The following is a 20,339-nucleotide window of genomic DNA, read 5'->3' on the forward strand; positions in this document are numbered from 1 at the left end:
CCGGATGACAGGCAGGATCTGAGGTCTCCGTCCTCAGGGGAGGTGGCCCCCAGCACTGATGCCCACGGTGGAACAGGCGTGTGCTCACCACGGCCCTGGCATGCTCTGCCCCGTCCATGCAGGAGGTGACAGAGGTAACACTGAAGACCGAGGCGGAGGCTGGTGCCAGTGGCTACAGCGTCACAGGTGGCGGGGACCAGGGCATCTTTGTCAAGCAAGTGCTGCAGGGCTCCTCAGCTGCCAGGCTCTTCAGCCTGAGAGAAGGTGCCATGGCCACCCTGTGCCCGGTGTCCCTTCACCCCCCCATCAGGAGGGCAGGGCAGGCCACATGTGGGTGCTCTCACCTGGGACGGGGGTGGGAGCGTCCCCCAGGGCTCCACGGAGGGAAGGACTGGGCTTCTCCTCGCGATGCATCCCTGCAGAACCCCCTCCATGTAAGAGCAGCCAGAGGCGCTGAGGCCACGGCTGCTCTGTCTTTGTCTAGGGGACCAGCTGCTCAGTGCCACCGTCTTCTTCGACAACATCAACTATGAAGACGCTCTCAAAATCCTTCAGTACTCAGAGCCGTACAAGGTCCAGTTCAAGATCAAGCGGAAACTTCCGGCTGGCGGGGCTGGCGACATGTGGGCTGAGAGCCCGGCCCGGCATGCCCCGAAGCGCACGGGGAGGCAGGTGCGGCCGCCGTGGCCCCTGGGCCCCGGCCGGCGTGTGCCCTGAGTGCAGGGCCTTGGACTTCTCGTGCCGACTCCCACAGGCTCCCTCTCCGTGTTTCAGGCCGCAGAGGCTGCCGACGGCGGCGCAGACACACCCGTGAAGACACTGGGAAGCGATGGAGACCAGGAGAGGCTCATCTCCAAGCCCAGGGAGGGCAGAGGCAGGCGGTCCCAGACGGAGAGGCTCTCCTGGCCCAAATTCCAAGCCATGAAGAGCAAGCGTGGGCCGCGGAGGTCACACAGCTCCTCGGAGGCCTATGAAAAAGGGAAGGCACAGGACACGTCCCCCCTGAGCTCGGACACAGAGGCCCGGTTCCCCGCAGAGGAGCAGGAGCAGAGACCAGGGCCCGGCGGCCAGCGCAGGGCGGGGTTCCTGCGCCTGCGGTTCAAGGTGGGCCCGAGGAGGGGCCTGGCCACTGGGGGGGGGCCCCGGCGAGGCTGTCCGGGCCAGAGGCCAGGAGGGGGCAGGGCCCTGGGCTGAGGCACTTGGAGGGACAGAGGGCAGGACAGCAGACACACAGGAGGGACACTGGCTCTGCACATGCCACTCTCCTCAGAGCTGGCTGGCCCGACAGGGGAACCCTGGGGTGTGGGGCAGTCATGGCAGCCAGACACCGAATCCAGACAAAGATGGGGAAGGTCCAGGGGAACACTTCCACCAGGGCCCCCCAAATGGGACCAGCCCCGGGATGGAGTGAAGCAGGCCACAGAGAGGGCGTGCAGGGGCTGGTGCAGGGATGGCCAGGTTTCTCTGCAAGGCCCTGCAGGTGAAAGCTGCCCAGAGAGCCACCAGCCAGAGATCCACATCCACACATACAACTTAAAGACACCCAGGGCCACATTTTCCAAAGAAAAAGTGCTGGGGCAGAGGTGGAATGATGGCGCTCAAGCAGGGACCCAGGGCGGGAACAGAAGCCACCACTGCCATGGCAACAGGGGACCAGAGCCCACACACACAGTGGAACGGAGACCCCGCAGCATGTCCAGCACGCGGCAGGGAAGCGAGAGCAGAGGGGGCAGCGCAGGACTGACAGAGGGGACAACAGAGGTGGGGACAGGGACAAGGAAGGAAGGAAGGGAAGATCAAAATGCAACAGTTCCAGCCAATGAGACAAAGTGAGGGGCACAGACCCAGGGACAGGAAACAGAGACACACACATTTCACGGTTCTCGTTTGCAGAAGGACTCAGAGGGCAGCGATGGAGAAGAGGGCAGAGCACTGAAACAAACACCGAAAAAGACAGCGGAAAAGGAAAAGGAAGAAAAACTGGAGGGTGACATCGGCCCAAGGGAGAAGGTGGTGGCTGCCAGGGACAGCAAGTTCAAAATGCCCAAGTTCAAAATGCCATCCTTCGGAGCATCGGCAGCTGGCAAGCCGATCGATGCCTCTGTGGACATGACGTTGCCCTCCTTCCAAGCCGACGTCAAGACCAGTGACCTTGGCATTGAACTGCCATCTGCTGACATGGGCATCAAGAGAGGCGAGCTGGATGTGAAGCTGCTGGAGGGCATTCTGCCCGAGGCAGAGCTCCAGGGACCAGCCGCTGGTCTCAAAGGCCACCTGCCCAAGGTACAGATGCCCAGCATCAAGATGCCCAAAGTAGACTTCAAGGGCCCGCAGGTGGACATCAAGGGGCCCAAACTGGACCTGAAGGGCGCCAAAGGGGACGTGACTGGCCCCGACATGGAGGTGTCGCTGCCCAGTGTGGAGGTGGATGTTCAAGCCTCTGGAACCAAGCTGGAGGGCGATTTTGGCCTCAGGAACAAGGAGTTGTCCAGCAGGGACAGCAAGTTCAAGATGCCCAAGTTCAAGATGCCTTCCTTTGGGGCGTCAGTGACTGGCAAGCCCATCGAGGCCTCTGTGGACGTGTCATTGCCCTCCTTCAAGACCGACATCAAGACCAGAGACATTGACATTGAACTGCCATCTGCCAACATGGACATCAGGACAGACGAGCTGGGTGTGAAGCTGTCGGAAGGCCACCTGCCAGAGGCAGAGTTCCGGGAACCCGCTGCTGGTCTCAAAGGCCACCTGCCCAAGGCCCAGGTGCCCAGCATCAAGATGCCCAAAGTAGACTTCAAGGGCCCGCAGGTGGACATCAAGGGGCCCAAACTGGACCTGAAGGGCGCCAAAGGGGACGTGACTGGCCCCGACATGGAGGTGTCGCTGCCCAGCATGCAAGTGGATGTCCAGGACTTTAGTGCCAAGGTGGAGGGTGATTTCATACTTGGGGACAAGGAGTTGTCCAGCAGGGACAGCAAGTTCAAGATGCCCAAGTTCAAGATGCCGTCCTTCGGCGTTTCAGTGCCAGGCAAAGATTTGGGAACCTCCGTGGACGTGCCTGTGCCCAAGGTCCCAGGGGAGATGAGCCTGCCCTCTGTGGGAGGTGAACTGCGGGCCCCTGAGGGTGACATTCAACTGCCATCAGCTGAAATTGAAGTCCCTGGGGGAGAGCTGGAGATGGCCCTACCAGAGGGAGAGGTGACGCTGGGTGAGCTGAAAGGCAAAGCAGAAGGGGCCAAGTTCAAGGGCCGACTGCCAAAGGCACAGATGCCCAGCATCAAGATGCCAGAAGTAGACTTCAAGGGCCCCAAGGTGGACATCAAGGGGCCCAAACTGGACCTGAAGGGCGCCAAAGGGGAGGTGACCAGGCCTGACATGGAGGTGTTGTTGCCCAGCGTGGAGGTGGACGTCCAGGTGCCGGCAGCCAAGCTTGAAGGCGACACAGGCCTTGGAGACAAGGACTTGGCCACCAGGGACAGCAAGTTCAAGATGCCCAAGTTCAAGATGCCGTCCTTTGGTGCGTCGGCGACTGGAAAGCCCATCGAGGCCTCGGTGGACGTGTCGTTGCCCTCCTTCCAGGCTGACATCAAGACCAGTGACCTGAGCATTGAACTGCCATCTGCTGACGTGGACATCAAGACAGGCGAGTTGGGAGTGAAGTTGCCGGAGGGTCACTTGCCCGAGGCAGAGCTCCAAGGACCTGCCAGTAGAACTGGTTTCAAAGGCCACCTGCCCAAGGTACAGATGCCCAGCATCAAGATGCCCAAAATAGACTTCAAGGGCCCTCAGGTGGACATCAAGGGCCCCCAGGTAGACACCAAAGGGCCCAAAGTGGAGCTGAAGGGTGCCAAAGAGGAGGTGACTGGCCCCAACTTGGAGGTCTCGCTGCCTAAGGTGGAGATGAATGTGCAGGTGCCAGTGGCCAACCTGGAGGGTGACATAGGCCTTGGAGACAAGGAGTTGTCCAGCAGGGACAGCAAGTTCAAGATGCCCAAGTTCAAGATGCCTTCCTTTGGGGCGTCAGTGACTGGCAAGCCCATCGAGGCCTCTGTGGACGTGTCATTGCCCTCCTTCAAGACCGACATCAAGACCAGAGACATTGACATTGAACTGCCATCTGCCAACATGGACATCAGGACAGACGAGCTGGGTGTGAAGCTGTCGGAAGGCCACCTGCCAGAGGCAGAGTTCCGGGAACCCGCTGCTGGTCTCAAAGGCCACCTGCCCAAGGCCCAGGTGCCCAGCATCAAGATGCCCAAAGTAGACTTCAAGGGCCCGCAGGTGGACATCAAGGGGCCCAAACTGGACCTGAAGGGCGCCAAAGGGGACGTGACTGGCCCCGACATGGAGGTGTCGCTGCCCAGCATGCAAGTGGATGTCCAGGACTTTAGTGCCAAGGTGGAGGGTGATTTCATACTTGGGGACAAGGAGTTGTCCAGCAGGGACAGCAAGTTCAAGATGCCCAAGTTCAAGATGCCGTCCTTCGGCGTTTCAGTGCCAGGCAAAGATTTGGGAACCTCCGTGGACGTGCCTGTGCCCAAGGTCCCAGGGGAGATGAGCCTGCCCTCTGTGGGAGGCGAACTGCGGGCCCCTGAGGGTGACATTCAACTGCCATCAGCTGAAATTGAAGTCCCTGGGGGAGAGCTGGAGATGGCCCTACCAGAGGGAGAGGTGACGCTGGGTGAGCTGAAAGGCAAAGCAGAAGGGGCCAAGTTCAAGGGCCGACTGCCAAAGGCACAGATGCCCAGCATCAAGATGCCAGAAGTAGACTTCAAGGGCCCCAAGGTGGACATCAAGGGGCCCAAACTGGACCTGAAGGGCGCCAAAGGGGAGGTGACCAGGCCTGACATGGAGGTGTTGTTGCCCAGCGTGGAGGTGGACGTCCAGGTGCCGGCAGCCAAGCTTGAAGGCGACACAGGCCTTGGAGACAAGGACTTGGCCACCAGGGACAGCAAGTTCAAGATGCCCAAGTTCAAGATGCCGTCCTTTGGTGCGTCGGCGACCGGAAAGCCCATCGAGGCCTCGGTGGACGTGTCGTTGCCCTCCTTCCAGGCTGACATCAAGACCAGTGACCTGAGCATTGAACTGCCATCTGCTGACGTGGACATCAAGACAGGCGAGTTGGGAGTGAAGTTGCCGGAGGGTCACTTGCCCGAGGCAGAGCTCCAAGGACCTGCCAGTAGAACTGGTTTCAAAGGCCACCTGCCCAAGGTACAGATGCCCAGCATCAAGATGCCCAAAATAGACTTCAAGGGCCCTCAGGTGGACATCAAGGGCCCCCAGGTAGACACCAAAGGGCCCAAAGTGGAGCTGAAGGGTGCCAAAGAGGAGGTGACTGGCCCCAACTTGGAGGTCTCGCTGCCTAAGGTGGAGATGAATGTGCAGGTGCCAGTGGCCAACCTGGAGGGTGACATAGGCCTTGGAGACAAGGAGTTGTCCAGCAGGGACAGCAAGTTCAAGATGCCCAAGTTCAAGATGCCTTCCTTTGGGGCGTCAGTGACTGGCAAGCCCATCGAGGCCTCTGTGGACGTGTCATTGCCCTCCTTCAAGACCGACATCAAGACCAGAGACATTGACATTGAACTGCCATCTGCCAACATGGACATCAGGACAGACGAGCTGGGTGTGAAGCTGTCGGAAGGCCACCTGCCAGAGGCAGAGTTCCGGGAACCCGCTGCTGGTCTCAAAGGCCACCTGCCCAAGGCCCAGATGCCCAGCATCAAGATGCCCAAAGTAGACTTCAAGGGCCCGCAGGTGGACATCAAGGGGCCCAAACTGGACCTGAAGGGCGCCAAAGGGGACGTGACTGGCCCCGACATGGAGGTGTCGCTGCCCAGCATGCAAGTGGATGTCCAGGACTTTAGTGCCAAGGTGGAGGGTGATTTCATACTTGGGGACAAGGAGTTGTCCAGCAGGGACAGCAAGTTCAAGATGCCCAAGTTCAAGATGCCGTCCTTCGGCGTTTCAGTGCCAGGCAAAGATTTGGGAACCTCCGTGGACGTGCCTGTGCCCAAGGTCCCAGGGGAGATGAGCCTGCCCTCTGTGGGAGGTGAACTGCGGGCCCCTGAGGGTGACATTCAACTGCCATCAGCTGAAATTGAAGTCCCTGGGGGAGAGCTGGAGATGGCCCTACCAGAGGGAGAGGTGACGCTGGGTGAGCTGAAAGGCAAAGCAGAAGGGGCCAAGTTCAAGGGCCGACTGCCAAAGGCACAGATGCCCAGCATCAAGATGCCAGAAGTAGACTTCAAGGGCCCCAAGGTGGACATCAAGGGGCCCAAACTGGACCTGAAGGGCGCCAAAGGGGAGGTGACCAGGCCTGACATGGAGGTGTTGTTGCCCAGCGTGGAGGTGGACGTCCAGGTGCCGGCAGCCAAGCTTGAAGGCGACACAGGCCTTGGAGACAAGGACTTGGCCACCAGGGACAGCAAGTTCAAGATGCCCAAGTTCAAGATGCCGTCCTTTGGTGCGTCGGCGACCGGAAAGCCCATCGAGGCCTCGGTGGACGTGTCGTTGCCCTCCTTCCAGGCTGACATCAAGACCAGTGACCTGAGCATTGAACTGCCATCTGCTGACGTGGACATCAAGACAGGCGAGTTGGGAGTGAAGTTGCCGGAGGGTCACTTGCCCGAGGCAGAGCTCCAAGGACCTGCCAGTAGAACTGGTTTCAAAGGCCACCTGCCCAAGGTACAGATGCCCAGCATCAAGATGCCCAAAATAGACTTCAAGGGCCCTCAGGTGGACATCAAGGGCCCCCAGGTAGACACCAAAGGGCCCAAAGTGGAGCTGAAGGGTGCCAAAGAGGAGGTGACTGGCCCCAACTTGGAGGTCTCGCTGCCTAAGGTGGAGATGAATGTGCAGGTGCCAGTGGCCAACCTGGAGGGTGACATAGGCCTTGGAGACAAGGAGTTGTCCAGCAGGGACAGCAAGTTCAAGATGCCCAAGTTCAAGATGCCTTCCTTTGGGGCGTCAGTGACTGGCAAGCCCATCGAGGCCTCTGTGGACGTGTCATTGCCCTCCTTCAAGACCGACATCAAGACCAGAGACATTGACATTGAACTGCCATCTGCCAACATGGACATCAGGACAGACGAGCTGGGTGTGAAGCTGTCGGAAGGCCACCTGCCAGAGGCAGAGTTCCGGGAACCCGCTGCTGGTCTCAAAGGCCACCTGCCCAAGGCCCAGATGCCCAGCATCAAGATGCCCAAAGTAGACTTCAAGGGCCCGCAGGTGGACATCAAGGGGCCCAAACTGGACCTGAAGGGCGCCAAAGGGGACGTGACTGGCCCCAACATGGAGGTGTCGCTGCCCAGCATGCAAGTGGATGTCCAGGACTTTAGTGCCAAGGTGGAGGGTGATTTCATACTTGGGGACAAGGAGTTGTCCAGCAGGGACAGCAAGTTCAAGATGCCCAAGTTCAAGATGCCGTCCTTCGGCGTTTCAGTGCCAGGCAAAGATTTGGGAACCTCCGTGGACGTGCCTGTGCCCAAGGTCCCAGGGGAGATGAGCCTGCCCTCTGTGGGAGGCGAACTGCGGGCCCCTGAGGGTGACATTCAACTGCCATCAGCTGAAATTGAAGTCCCTGGGGGAGAGCTGGAGATGGCCCTACCAGAGGGAGAGGTGACGCTGGGTGAGCTGAAAGGCAAAGCAGAAGGGGCCAAGTTCAAGGGCCGACTGCCAAAGGCACAGATGCCCAGCATCAAGATGCCAGAAGTAGACTTCAAGGGCCCCAAGGTGGACATCAAGGGGCCCAAACTGGACCTGAAGGGCGCCAAAGGGGAGGTGACCAGGCCTGACATGGAGGTGTTGTTGCCCAGCGTGGAGGTGGACGTCCAGGTGCCGGCAGCCAAGCTTGAAGGCGACACAGGCCTTGGAGACAAGGACTTGGCCACCAGGGACAGCAAGTTCAAGATGCCCAAGTTCAAGATGCCGTCCTTTGGTGCGTCGGCGACCGGAAAGCCCATCGAGGCCTCGGTGGACGTGTCGTTGCCCTCCTTCCAGGCTGACATCAAGACCAGTGACCTGAGCATTGAACTGCCATCTGCTGACGTGGACATCAAGACAGGCGAGTTGGGAGTGAAGTTGCCGGAGGGTCACTTGCCCGAGGCAGAGCTCCAAGGACCTGCCAGTAGAACTGGTTTCAAAGGCCACCTGCCCAAGGTACAGATGCCCAGCATCAAGATGCCCAAAATAGACTTCAAGGGCCCTCAGGTGGACATCAAGGGCCCCCAGGTAGACACCAAAGGGCCCAAAGTGGAGCTGAAGGGTGCCAAAGAGGAGGTGACTGGCCCCAACTTGGAGGTCTCGCTGCCTAAGGTGGAGATGAATGTGCAGGTGCCAGTGGCCAACCTGGAGGGTGACATAGGCCTTAGAGACAAGGAGTTGTCCAGCAGGGACAGCAAGTTCAAGATGCCCAAGTTCAAGATGCCTTCCTTTGGGGCGTCAGTGACTGGCAAGCCCATCGAGGCCTCTGTGGACGTGTCATTGCCCTCCTTCAAGACCGACATCAAGACCAGAGACATTGACATTGAACTGCCATCTGCCAACATGGACATCAGGACAGACGAGCTGAGTGTGAAGCTGTCGGAAGGCCACCTGCCAGAGGCAGAGTTCCGGGAACCCGCTGCTGGTCTCAAAGGCCACCTGCCCAAGGCCCAGATGCCCAGCATCAAGATGCCCAAAGTAGACTTCAAGGGCCCGCAGGTGGACATCAAGGGGCCCAAACTGGACCTGAAGGGCGCCAAAGGGGACGTGACTGGCCCCGACATGGAGGTGTCGCTGCCCAGCATGCAAGTGGATGTCCAGGACTTTAGTGCCAAGGTGGAGGGTGATTTCATACTTGGGGACAAGGAGTTGTCCAGCAGGGACAGCAAGTTCAAGATGCCCAAGTTCAAGATGCCGTCCTTTGGGGTGTCTGTGACAGGCACAGAATTGGGAACCTCCGTGGACGTGCCTGTGCCCTTGACCACTGGGGAGGTCAGCCTTTCCTCTGTGCAAGGCGAGATGCAAGCGCCTGAGGGGGACACTCAATGGCCATCAGCTGAAATCGAGCTCCCTGGTAGAGAGGTGCAGGTGGCCCTCCCAGAGGGAGAGGTGACGCCAGGTGAGCTGAAAGGCACAGCAGAAGAAACAAAGTTCAAGGGCCACCTGCCCAAGGTGTCGATGCCCAGCATCAAGATGCCCAAAGTAGACTTCAAGGGCCCTCATGTGGACATTAAGGGCCCCCAGGTAGACACCAAGGAGCCGAAAATGGACCTGAAGGGCACCAAAGGGGAGGTGACTGGCCCTGACTTGAAGGTCTCGCTGCCCAGTGTGGAGGTAGACGTGCAGCTGCCAGCAGCCAACCTGGAGGGCGACATTGACCTTGGAGACAAGGAGTTATCCAGCAGGGACAGCAAGTTCAAGATGCCCAAGTTCAAGATGCCATCATTTGGGGCGTCGGCAACGGGCAAGGATTTGGGAACGTCCGTGGACATGCCTGTGCCCAAGGCCACTGTGGAGGTGAGCCTGCCCTCCATGGGAAGTGAGATGCAAGCCTGTGAGGGCAGCGTCCAACTGCCACCTGCTGATATCAAGCTCCCTGGGGGAGAGGTGGATGTGGCCCTCCCAGAGGGAGAGGTGGTGCTGAGTGACCTGAAAGGTAAAGCAGAAGGGACCAAGTTCAAGAGCCATCTGCCCAAGGTGGCAATGCCCAGCATCAAGATGCCCAAAGTAGACTTCAAGGGCCCTCATGTGGACATCAAGGGAACTAAGCTGGACCTGAAGGGCGCCAAAGGGGAGGTGACCATGCCTGACATGGAAGTGTCACTGCCCAGCATGGACGTCGATATCCAGGCACCAGTGGCCAAGATGGAGGGTGACATTGGCCTTGGGGACAAGGAGTTGTCCAGCAGGGACAGCAAGTTCAAGATGTCCAAGTTCAAGATGCCGTCCTTTGGGGTGTCTGTGACAGGCACAGAATTGGGAACCTCCGTGGACGTGCCTGTGCCCTTGACCACTGGGGAGGTCAGCCTTTCCTCTGTGCGAGGCGAGATGCAAGCGCCTGAGGGGGACACTCAATGGCCATCAGCTGAAATCGAGCTCCCTGGTAGAGAGGTGCAGGTGGCCCTCCCAGAGGGAGAGGTGACGCCGGGTGAGCTGAAAGGCACAGCAGAAGAAACAAAGTTCAAGGGCCACCTGCCCAAGGTGTCGATGCCCAGCATCAAGATGCCCAAAGTAGACTTCAAGGGCCCTCATGTGGACATTAAGGGCCCCCAGGTAGACACCAAGGAGCCGAAAATGGACCTGAAGGGCACCAAAGGGGAGGTGACTGGCCCTGACTTGAAGGTCTCGCTGCCCAGTGTGGAGGTAGACGTGCAGCTGCCAGCAGCCAACCTGGAGGGCGACATTGACCTTGGAGACAAGGAGTTATCCAGCAGGGACAGCAAGTTCAAGATGCCCAAGTTCAAGATGCCATCATTTGGGGCGTCGGCAACGGGCAAGGATTTGGGAACGTCCGTGGACATGCCTGTGCCCAAGGCCACTGTGGAGGTGAGCCTGCCCTCCATGGGAAGTGAGATGCAAGCCTGTGAGGGCAGCATCCAACTGCCACCTGCTGATATCAAGCTCCCTGGGGGAGAGGTGGATGTGGCCCTCCCAGAGGGAGAGGTGATGCTGAGTGACCTGAAAGGTAAAGCAGAAGGGACCAAGTTCAAGAGCCATCTGCCCAAGGTGGCAATGCCCAGCATCAAGATGCCCAAAGTAGACTTCGAGGGCCCTCATGTGGACATCAAGGGAACTAAGCTGGACCTGAAGGGCGCCAAAGGGGAGGTGACCATGCCTGACATGGAAGTGTCACTGCCCAGCATGGACGTCGATATCCAGGCACCGGTGGCCAAGATGGAGGGTGACATGGGCCTTGGGGACAAGGAGTTGTCCAGCAGGGACAGCAAGTTCAAGATGCCCAAGTTCAAGATGCCATCCTTTGGGGTGTCTGTGACAGGCACAGAATTGGGAACCTCCGTGGACGTGCCTGTGCCCTTGACCACTGGGGAGGTCAGCCTTTCCTCTGTGCGAGGCGAGATGCAAGCGCCTGAGGGGGACACTCAATGGCCATCAGCTGAAATCGAGCTCCCTGGTAGAGAGGTGCAGGTGGCCCTCCCAGAGGGAGAGGTGACGCCGGGTGAGCTGAAAGGCACAGCAGAAGAAACAAAGTTCAAGGGCCACCTGCCCAAGGTGTCGATGCCCAGCATCAAGATGCCCAAAGTAGACTTCAAGGGCCCTCATGTGGACATTAAGGGCCCCCAGGTAGACACCAAGGAGCCGAAAATGGACCTGAAGGGCACCAAAGGGGAGGTGACTGGCCCTGACTTGAAGGTCTCGCTGCCCAGTGTGGAGGTAGACGTGCAGCTGCCAGCAGCCAACCTGGAGGGCGACATTGACCTTGGAGACAAGGAGTTATCCAGCAGGGACAGCAAGTTCAAGATGCCCAAGTTCAAGATGCCATCATTTGGGGCGTCGGCAACGGGCAAGGATTTGGGAACGTCCGTGGACATGCCTGTGCCCAAGGCCACTGTGGAGGTGAGCCTGCCCTCCATGGGAAGTGAGATGCAAGCCTGTGAGGGCAGCGTCCAACTGCCACCTGCTGATATCAAGCTCCCTGGGGGAGAGGTGGATGTGGCCCTCCCAGAGGGAGAGGTGGTGCTGAGTGACCTGAAAGGTAAAGCAGAAGGGACCAAGTTCAAGAGCCATCTGCCCAAGGTGGCAATGCCCAGCATCAAGATGCCCAAAGTAGACTTCGAGGGCCCTCATGTGGACATCAAGGGACCTAAGCTGGACCTGAAGGACGCCAAAGGGGAGGTGACCATGCCTGACATGGAAGTGTCACTGCCCAGCATGGACGTCGATATCCAGGCACCGGTGGCCAAGATGGAGGGTGACATTGGCCTTGGGGACAAGGAGTTGTCCAGCAGGGACAGCAAGTTCAAGATGCCCAAGTTCAAGATGCCGTCCTTTGGGGTGTCTGTGACAGGCACAGAATTGGGAACCTCCGTGGACGTGCCTGTGCCCTTGACCACTGGGGAGGTCAGCCTTTCCTCTGTGCGAGGCGAGATGCAAGCGCCTGAGGGGGACACTCAATGGCCATCAGCTGAAATCGAGCTCCCTGGTAGAGAGGTGCAGGTGGCCCTCCCAGAGGGAGAGGTGACGCCGGGTGAGCTGAAAGGCACAGCAGAAGAAACAAAGTTCAAGGGCCATCTGCCCAAGGTGTCGATGCCCAGCATCAAGATGCCCAAAGTAGACTTCAAGGGCCCTCATGTGGACATTAAGGGCCCCCAGGTAGACACCAAGGAGCCGAAAATGGACCTGAAGGGCACCAAAGGGGAGGTGACTGGCCCTGACTTGAAGGTCTCGCTGCCCAGTGTGGAGGTAGACGTGCAGCTGCCAGCAGCCAACCTGGAGGGCGACATTGACCTTGGAGACAAGGAGTTATCCAGCAGGGACAGCAAGTTCAAGATGCCCAAGTTCAAGATGCCATCATTTGGGGCGTCGGCAACGGGCAAGGATTTGGGAACGTCCGTGGACATGCCTGTGCCCAAGGCCACTGTGGAGGTGAGCCTGCCCTCCATGGGAAGTGAGATGCAAGCCTGTGAGGGCAGCGTCCAACTGCCACCTGCTGATATCAAGCTCCCTGGGGGAGAGGTGGATGTGGCCCTCCCAGAGGGAGAGGTGGTGCTGAGTGACCTGAAAGGTAAAGCAGAAGGGACCAAGTTCAAGAGCCATCTGCCCAAGGTGGCAATGCCCAGCATCAAGATGCCCAAAGTAGACTTCGAGGGCCCTCATGTGGACATCAAGGGAACTAAGCTGGACCTGAAGGGCACCAAAGGGGAGGTGACCATGCCTGACATGGAAGTGTCACTGCCCAGCATGGACGTCGATATCCAGGCACCGGTGGCCAAGATGGAGGGTGACATGGGCCTTGGGGACAAGGAGTTGTCCAGCAGGGACAGCAAGTTCAAGATGCCCAAGTTCAAGATGCCATCCTTTGGGGTGTCTGTGACAGGCACAGAATTGGGAACCTCCGTGGACGTGCCTGTGCCCTTGACCACTGGGGAGGTCAGCCTTTCCTCTGTGCGAGGCGAGATGCAAGTGCCTGAGGGGGACACTCAATGGCCATCAGCTGAAATCGAGCTCCCTGGTAGAGAGGTGCAGGTGGCCCTCCCAGAGGGAGAGGTGACGCCGGGTGAGCTGAAAGGCACAGCAGAAGAAACAAAGTTCAAGGGCCACCTGCCCAAGGTGTCGATGCCCAGCATCAAGATGCCCAAAGTAGACTTCAAGGGTCCTCATGTGGACATTAAGGGTCCCCAGGTAGACACCAAGGAGCCGAAAATGGACCTGAAGGGCACCAAAGGGGAGGTGACTGGCCCTGACTTGAAGGTCTCGCTGCCCAGTGTGGAGGTAGACGTGCAGCTGCCAGCAGCCAACCTGGAGGGCGACATTGACCTTGGAGACAAGGAGTTATCCAGCAGGGACAGCAAGTTCAAGATGCCCAAGTTCAAGATGCCATCATTTGGGGCGTCGGCAACGGGCAAGGATTTGGGAACGTCCATGGACATGCCTGTGCCCAAGATCACTGTGGAGGTGAGCCTGCCCTCCATGGGAAGTGAGATGCAAGCCTGTGAGGGCAGCGTCCAACTGCCACCTGCTGATATCAAGCTCCCTGGGGGAGAGGTGGATGTGGCCCTCCCAGAGGGAGAGGTGATGCTGAGTGACCTGAAAGGTAAAGCAGAAGGGACCAAGTTCAAGAGCCATCTGCCCAAGGTGGCAATGCCCAGCATCAAGATGCCCAAAGTAGACTTCGAGGGCCCTCATGTGGACATCAAGGGCCCCCAGGTAGACATCAAGGGGCCCAAAGTAGACCTGAAGGGCGCCAAAGGGGAGGTGACCATGCCCGATGTGGAAGTGTCGCTGCCCAGTGTGGAGGTGGACGTCCAGGCGCCAGGGCCCCATGTGGAGGGGGACAGCTCTCTTGTTGATAAGGATGTTGCCAGCAGAAGTAGCAAATTCCAGTTGCCCAAAGTCAGGGTGCCGTCTCTGCGCCCGTCGTCCAGTGCGACTGTGGTTGCGCCCGAACCACAGGACCATGAAATCGCTGCAGGCGTGATGTCCTCTTTCGATGCCACGGATGTGCTTGTCGATTCAGGTGATCACTCTATTTCTGTTGTTTACCTGGATGGGGCCTCCTCAGGTCAAAAATCTGTAGAAAAGAGCAAATTTAAGAAACCCCGTTTTAAAATTCCCAAGGTCTTTTCTCCTCCAGGAAAATCCCCTCAGAGCCTCGTTGCCCTGGGTGAGGACCCCGGGGCTCATGTGCCTGGCCGCGGCCTCGTCGCCCCTGCAGGCATGGCTGTCGGCGTGCTGGGTGCTCCCGGGGAGCCGTCTGTGCACGCGCCCCCGCCGGACTGGCCCGGCGTGTCTTCTGCCAGGCTTGATATCAGCAGTCACTCTGCCGAATCCTCTGCCGTCACTTCCCGTGACGGTGTCACCCTTACAGAATGCCATGTGACTCTCCCCAGAATCCCTGTGTCTGGGGAGCTGCCAGAGGAAGCCCTCGCTGAGTCCCAGGGGGATGCTCACCTTTGCAGCACGGAATGTTCCGCCGGCCTCCCAGCATGGGACAGTGTTCCTTTGTCCCAAGCTGGCAGATGCCCTGGCCCCGTGGGCCCCCCGATTCGCACAGCTGATGGCCGGGTGACTTTTCCTAAATTTGATCGACCCAAGTTCAGGTTCTCAGTCTCTGAGGCAGCAGCGGTGCAGGGGGAGCTCCATGCTGGGGGGTGGGCCCTGTCTCCCCCCAGCTCTGTGCAGGCGCTGGGCTCCGAGGAAGCCGCTGCGTACCGGTGGCCAGGAGTCCAGCCGCCACATGCACGGGACTCAGTGTCCAAGGGGATGGAAGCCCCCACCGGCGGTGCTGGGACGTCCGCCGCTGGGGGACACCCAGCCGAAGACACTGATGGCGACGGGAAAAGCAGTCCCCTCAAAATGCCGCGTCTCAAGCTCCCATCCCTCAGGCGGTCCCCAAAGAAGGGGGCAGAGCCCAAAGGGCACCCTGGACACAGCCTGGTTGTCGATGCCGGTGCGCCTGGCATTGCTGTTCCACAGGAGGCCCACGTGGCTGTGACTTCTGAGGATGGACAGAATGGGCGGGTCAAGATGCCCTGCTTTGCCGTGCCGAAACTGGCACTCCCCAAGATGAAGGCTTCCCCGGGAGGGGCCGGCCTGCCCCCTGGGGACCCGGTGCCCGCCCCGGCTGGTTCTGCCAGTTCTGAAGCAGGGGCGGGCCCTCATGCCACCAGGGCGGCCAGCGGGGACGGTGCAACATCCGGCCCCCCGGAGAGAGGGGGCACAAACCTCCACCTGCCACAGGTCCTCCTTCCCAGTGTGGGCTTTGCCGAGCCTGACCTCGCACCCGGCCCGTCTGCAGGTGACCTTCCTCTCCCCACTCACAGCCTGTCTCTCGGGGAGGGCAGCCAAGGGCACGGGCTTGGGGCCCCCTCAGCAGAAGTCCTTCTCCAGGCAGCCGGCAGCTCAGTGGACCCTGCTGCGTCCACAGCAGGAGGGGACATGGCAGCAGGAGCCGTGCCAGCCGGCTCGCAGGACAGCTGGTTCAGGATGCCCTCGCTCCGCCTGCCCAGCTTCTGGCGCTCCTCCAAGGAGCGGGGCGGGGCTGGGGGGCCTGGCACTCAGCAGGAAGGAGAGGCACCAGCTACAGTCAGGAGTCCCGGGGTCTGTGCTCCTGGGTCAGAGGTGGCGGCCGCTGTGTCCCTGCTGCCCCCGGAGGCAGAGGTAGAGCTTCCAAGGCACAGCCTTGACAACAGAGGCTTCCAGCTGCACCTGCCTCCCACCGGGACACGCTCAGGCGAGCGTCCCACTGCGGAGCAGGCCAGGCTTGGCCCAGGTCCGGGTGCCCTCCCCCTGCAGGTGCCCGTGGGGAGGCTTTCCGAAACTCCCGCTCCCCCAGGGGAAACGGGCGAGACCGCTGCCTGGGGGCCGGGCAGAGCAGCGCACTGGCCTTCCCCACCCGAAGGCCCCCTCACATTGAAGGCCTTGCAGACTGACGTGCCGGCCCAGGTCTCCGTCGTCAACGTGGGGCAGCTCTGGGCAGATTCTGTGCTCACCGTCCAGTTCCCTGCATTAAAGGTGCCCAGGTTCACCTTCCCGGCGCCTGGCTCCGAGGCCGACATCTTCGTCCCGCCCATGAGCGGGGTGTGGGGCATAGACCGCAGCCTGGACCTGGCCCCACGAAAGGAAGGCCATGGAGTCTTGGGTGCCAGCACCCTGAAGGCTGGCGCTGGGGTACCCTGGCAGCAGCCTGTGGCCCTTGACCTCCTGTCGGATGCTGCCCCCATTTCTAAGGTCAGGGTGCACATCCAGGGTGCTCTGGTTGAGAGCCAAGAGGTCACCATGCACAGCCAGGCCACAGCAGAGTCTGCTGACCTGTCGGGACCTGAGGCTTTTTTCACTCAGATTGTGCGGGAATCCGAGATCCCGGCCTCCGAGATCCAGACATCTTCTTACGGATTTTCACTGCTGAAGGGGAAGGCCCTGGAGACGCCCTTGCGGGCCCAGGTGCACGTGGTCGCCCAGGACCCGCAGCCTCCACTGGACGGCGGGCAGGCGGCTGCCGAACAAGTCTCCGCGGGCGCTCAGCCTGTTCCCGGAGCTCTGCAGCCGGACACCGGAGAGCCGTTTGAAATAATCTCTCCCAGTGTTCACATGCCGGGACCACAGGCACTGGTGTCTGAAGGGCGCCCCGGCCCCCAGTTTGCAGACAGCTGCTCGGACGAAGAGCCTGCAGAAATCCTCGAATTCCCCACCGAGGTCAGCCGGGATGAAGACGGGGCTGCCCCAGAGAAGCCGGGAGGCCAGCGGCCTCCTGGCCGGTTCAGGTTTTGGCTTCCGAGCATCGGGTTCGCTTCCTCCGCGGAAGACACGCCGCTGCCCGCGCCACCTGCTCCCGTCCAGATGCAGCCCGAGGCCTGCCCCAAGGCGGAGCTGCCGAAGAAGGCAGGCTGGTTCAGGTTTCCCAAGTTAGGGTTCTCCTCTCCGAGCAAGAAGAGCAAAAGCGCCGAGGATGACGCGGCAGGGCTGGCGGAGCCGAAGCTCCAGGAGGAAGCAGTGACCTTTTTTGATGCCCGAGAAAGCTTCTCTGTGGAGGAGCAGGAGAGCGGGGAGCCTGCCGAGGCCACAGGCACCGCCAGGCCAGGTCCCAGCGCCATGGTGACGCCCACGGCGAGAGCGGAGTTAGCCAGGCTGGAGCAGGGCCAAAAAGCCAGTGCTGAGCCCGCAACCAAGTGAGGCCACAGAGGTGACTCTCCAGGGCAGGACCGAGGCACAGAGAGGGACAGCAGAGGGTGTCCCTCCACCCCTAAAGCAAGGTTCCACTCTGGAGGTCTGGGGTGCCAGGACCACACAGCGCAGCGTGGCCCTCAAGGTGCTGCTGGAGACACCTTACCAAAGACACCTCTAGGGACCTGCCTGCGTGCCCAGGACAGGCCGCTGCTTTGAGGACAGGGCTACGATGGCCGACGGCCAGGGTGTGGCTCCCGTCCTGCCCTGCCACTGCTTCCTGGCTGGCGGAGCTTCCCGGTTTCAGGCCAACTCTGGCATATTCCTAAGAGCCCCGTTACCTGCACACTTATAACCAGCTCAGTCCTGTGTTGACTGTCCCGCCAATCCAAGCTTTGGGGGGGCTTCCTGTGACGTGCACCCATGCTGGGCAGGAGGGTGGTGGCTGGCGCAGGCTGGGGCCTGCCTCACCATGCACCGGACGCCCCCCTCGCTGTTCCCCGACCGGCAATAAAGGAGGTGATGCACCCCAGTGATGGCTGCAATGGCTTTTGTTCTGGGAAGACCATCCCGGGTCCCCCCACACACACTCCCAGCCCCAGTCTATGGAGAACAGACTCAGGGGGAGTCTTAGAGTGGTTGCCCACGGATCCATTTGTGCAGCCAGATCTGCTGGGACCCAGCACCCTGGGTCAGGGAGGGGAGGGGACACAGACACACATGTCCGCACCCAGCTGGACGGCACAGTAGGGCCAGCACAGAGAGAGGGCTCAGGCCTGGAGGGCAGCAGGGTCCTCGCCCGTGATGCGACCATCTCAGAAGCTTCCTTCACCACGGCACCCTCCTCCAAGCAGCCCATGAGGGGCAAGGCCATGTGGGGTGGCGAAGGAGGTTCGCAGGGTCTCCTACAGTGGCTGCGTCCCTCCTGGGCTCACGGGCAGACGTGTTCTGAGGAGACTGGCCCACCTGCTCCTGGCCTGGGCAGGCTCCCCCTGGGAGGGGTGCTGCTCCCCGGGCTGTGAGTGTGGGCTCTGAGTCCCCTGGAGTGTGGTGTGGCTGCAGACGGCAGGAGGGCCAAGTCCACGGGGAGCTGGAGCTCGTGTCCCGAGTGCTGTGGCTGGGTCCCTCCCTGTGCCACCATGGGCTGCAAAGATCATCCAAGTTTGAGGGATGGAACCTTCTGAAGAGGGAGCTGACGCCAGGTCCCCGAGTGGCTCGTGTGTGAAGGAGTCAGAGGGGCCTTGGTCGTGCCAGCGAGCCCCCCCAGGTTCCCTGCCTCTGCCTGCACGCCGGGGGGGCGGGGTCTCTCTGGTTTCAGGGGTTTCCACCCCCTGGGAACTCCGAGTCCTTGGTCCGGGGGCTGGGGGGGGGCCAGCACGCCCATCCTCCCTGGTATGCGATGCCTGCGCTGCGCACGAGATCACCACAGCTGAGCAGTTTAAAACCACGCACGCTAGCCTCTCCCGTTCTGTGGGTCAGGAGTCCCGCGCAGGACCCCGCTGGCTGCGACCCCGGGGGTGGCAGCGGGATGGCAGACCTCTCTCCAGGCTTCGCTGATGCAGAGAGAGCCGATCAGATCCCTGGGGAGAAGCGGCCCGGGACGTGCAAGGAGGTTGCCGGCGATGGAAGGCAGTCTAGGACGGGATTGGCTGAGAAGCCGAGCCTCCGGAGCCAATGGCGCTCTCGGGCGCCGGCGTCTCCCCGCGGGCGGCCCTGTGTCTGGGAAGGAACCGCGCGCACAGCGCAGGGCCGGGCTGCGGCGGCAGAGGGTGGCAGGTGTCTTCTCTGGCTGTTCTGCAGGGGACAGGCAGAAGCCCGCCCGTCTTCCGGAACTGGGCGGCTCCTGTGTGCTCCGTTGTTGCAGTTTGTAAGCTAACCCTGCAGAAGCTCCCGGGGGCGACGCTCGGGCACCCGGCGCTTAGCCTCCGTGGAGCGACTTCAGTGCTTAAAGCTGTGGCTTGCTGGGCGCAAGTGATTGCTTCTGAATACAGACTCCTTTCCTTCATCACCAAACCTTGGCCTCTGGAATTTTGCCTGGAGGGTGACGGCGAGCAGCGGGGACCCCAGCGGCTGTTGTGTAACGTCCCAAGCTCTCAGGGTGGTGTCCGGTGACGGCGACGCAGCCTCTGCCTCCTGCCCGGGCCGCACTCAGTGCCAGCCAGCCAGCAGGGGACACCGCTCGCAGTAACCACCTGTGTCCCACCCCTCCTCTGCGCGCCCACAGGTCACAAGCCAGGACAGCGCTCACCACCCCCATGGGGCGGGGCTCCCGCAGGGCGGATCCCAGAAGGTACCACACGCCCCCGGGCCCATCCTCATCCCTCCAGGTCTCCTGTGGAGGGGGGTCTGTTTTGGAGCGAGGCTGCCACTGAGGTGTGGCTCCCAGACCCAACGTGCACAGGGCTAGTGCTGGCCGAGGCGGGGCACTCAACCCCCCACCCCACCCCACCCCCACCCCGCCGCGCCAGCGTGCAGGCAGCCGGGGAAGTGGGCAGGTGTCTGCTCCAGGGCAGGGATGGGAGGCGCCGGCCTGGCTGGACCAGTGCAGCTCACATGCAGACTGGCCCCCAGACACCTGGGGTGGGGTGGGGTGGCGAGCGTCCCCAGCACCCCCTCAGGCCTTCACCAGTTGGGGCGAGGAGACAGGCTGGCTCTGGGGAGCTTCCTCCAGACGAGGACGCTGGTGTCTGAGGCGTCCAACGCCAGCCCACCGGCCCTCCCAGAGGCAGAGAGAACTGGGGTGGGGGGCCAGCAGGGGCAACCAGGGCGTGCGAGAGCTGGACCCTGGATCCACTTGCATAGCCCCCTCAAAGTCCTGTGTCCCTCAGACCCCTGCACCCCCACCCCCCCGGCTCTGTCCAGCCTTAGGTGGCCTTGGGGGCTTCCAGCGGGCCAGCCGGGCTCTCAGGCCGAGTCAGAAGCCAGCCCGTGGGACAGTGTCTGACCCAGCGTTCCTGCTGAAGCGCCGGGACAGATCTCAGAGTCAGCTCTGCAGGACGGGTGCCCAGGGGTTCACGGGG

The 20,339-nt window shown here is 61.0% G+C and overlaps 1 protein-coding gene across 2 annotated transcripts in view; it reads left to right on the forward strand.

Moving 5' to 3' along the window:
* AHNAK2 (AHNAK nucleoprotein 2) overlaps window positions 1–17,851 on the forward strand; it is a 29,431-nt gene extending 11,580 nt beyond the window's left edge. Inside the window, exons 5-8 of one of the 2 annotated variants that reach the window (XM_090265623.1) lie at window positions 123–264; window positions 485–672; window positions 775–1,104; window positions 1,894–17,851. In XM_090265623.1, coding sequence (XP_090121749.1) covers window positions 123–264; window positions 485–672; window positions 775–1,104; window positions 1,894–17,328 — 16,095 coding nt within the window. In that variant the 3' untranslated portion in view covers window positions 17,329–17,851. The remainder of the gene's footprint in view (window positions 1–122; window positions 265–484; window positions 673–774; window positions 1,105–1,893) is intronic. The other variant, XM_090265622.1, reaches the window with a different exon arrangement.
* Window positions 17,852–20,339: the final 2,488 nt, after the last annotated feature.

This window comes from Furipterus horrens, unplaced genomic scaffold, assembly GCF_987537825.1.
Source record: "Furipterus horrens unplaced genomic scaffold, mFurHor1.1.pri manual_scaffold_21, whole genome shotgun sequence".
Taxonomy (NCBI): domain Eukaryota; kingdom Metazoa; phylum Chordata; class Mammalia; order Chiroptera; family Furipteridae; genus Furipterus; species Furipterus horrens.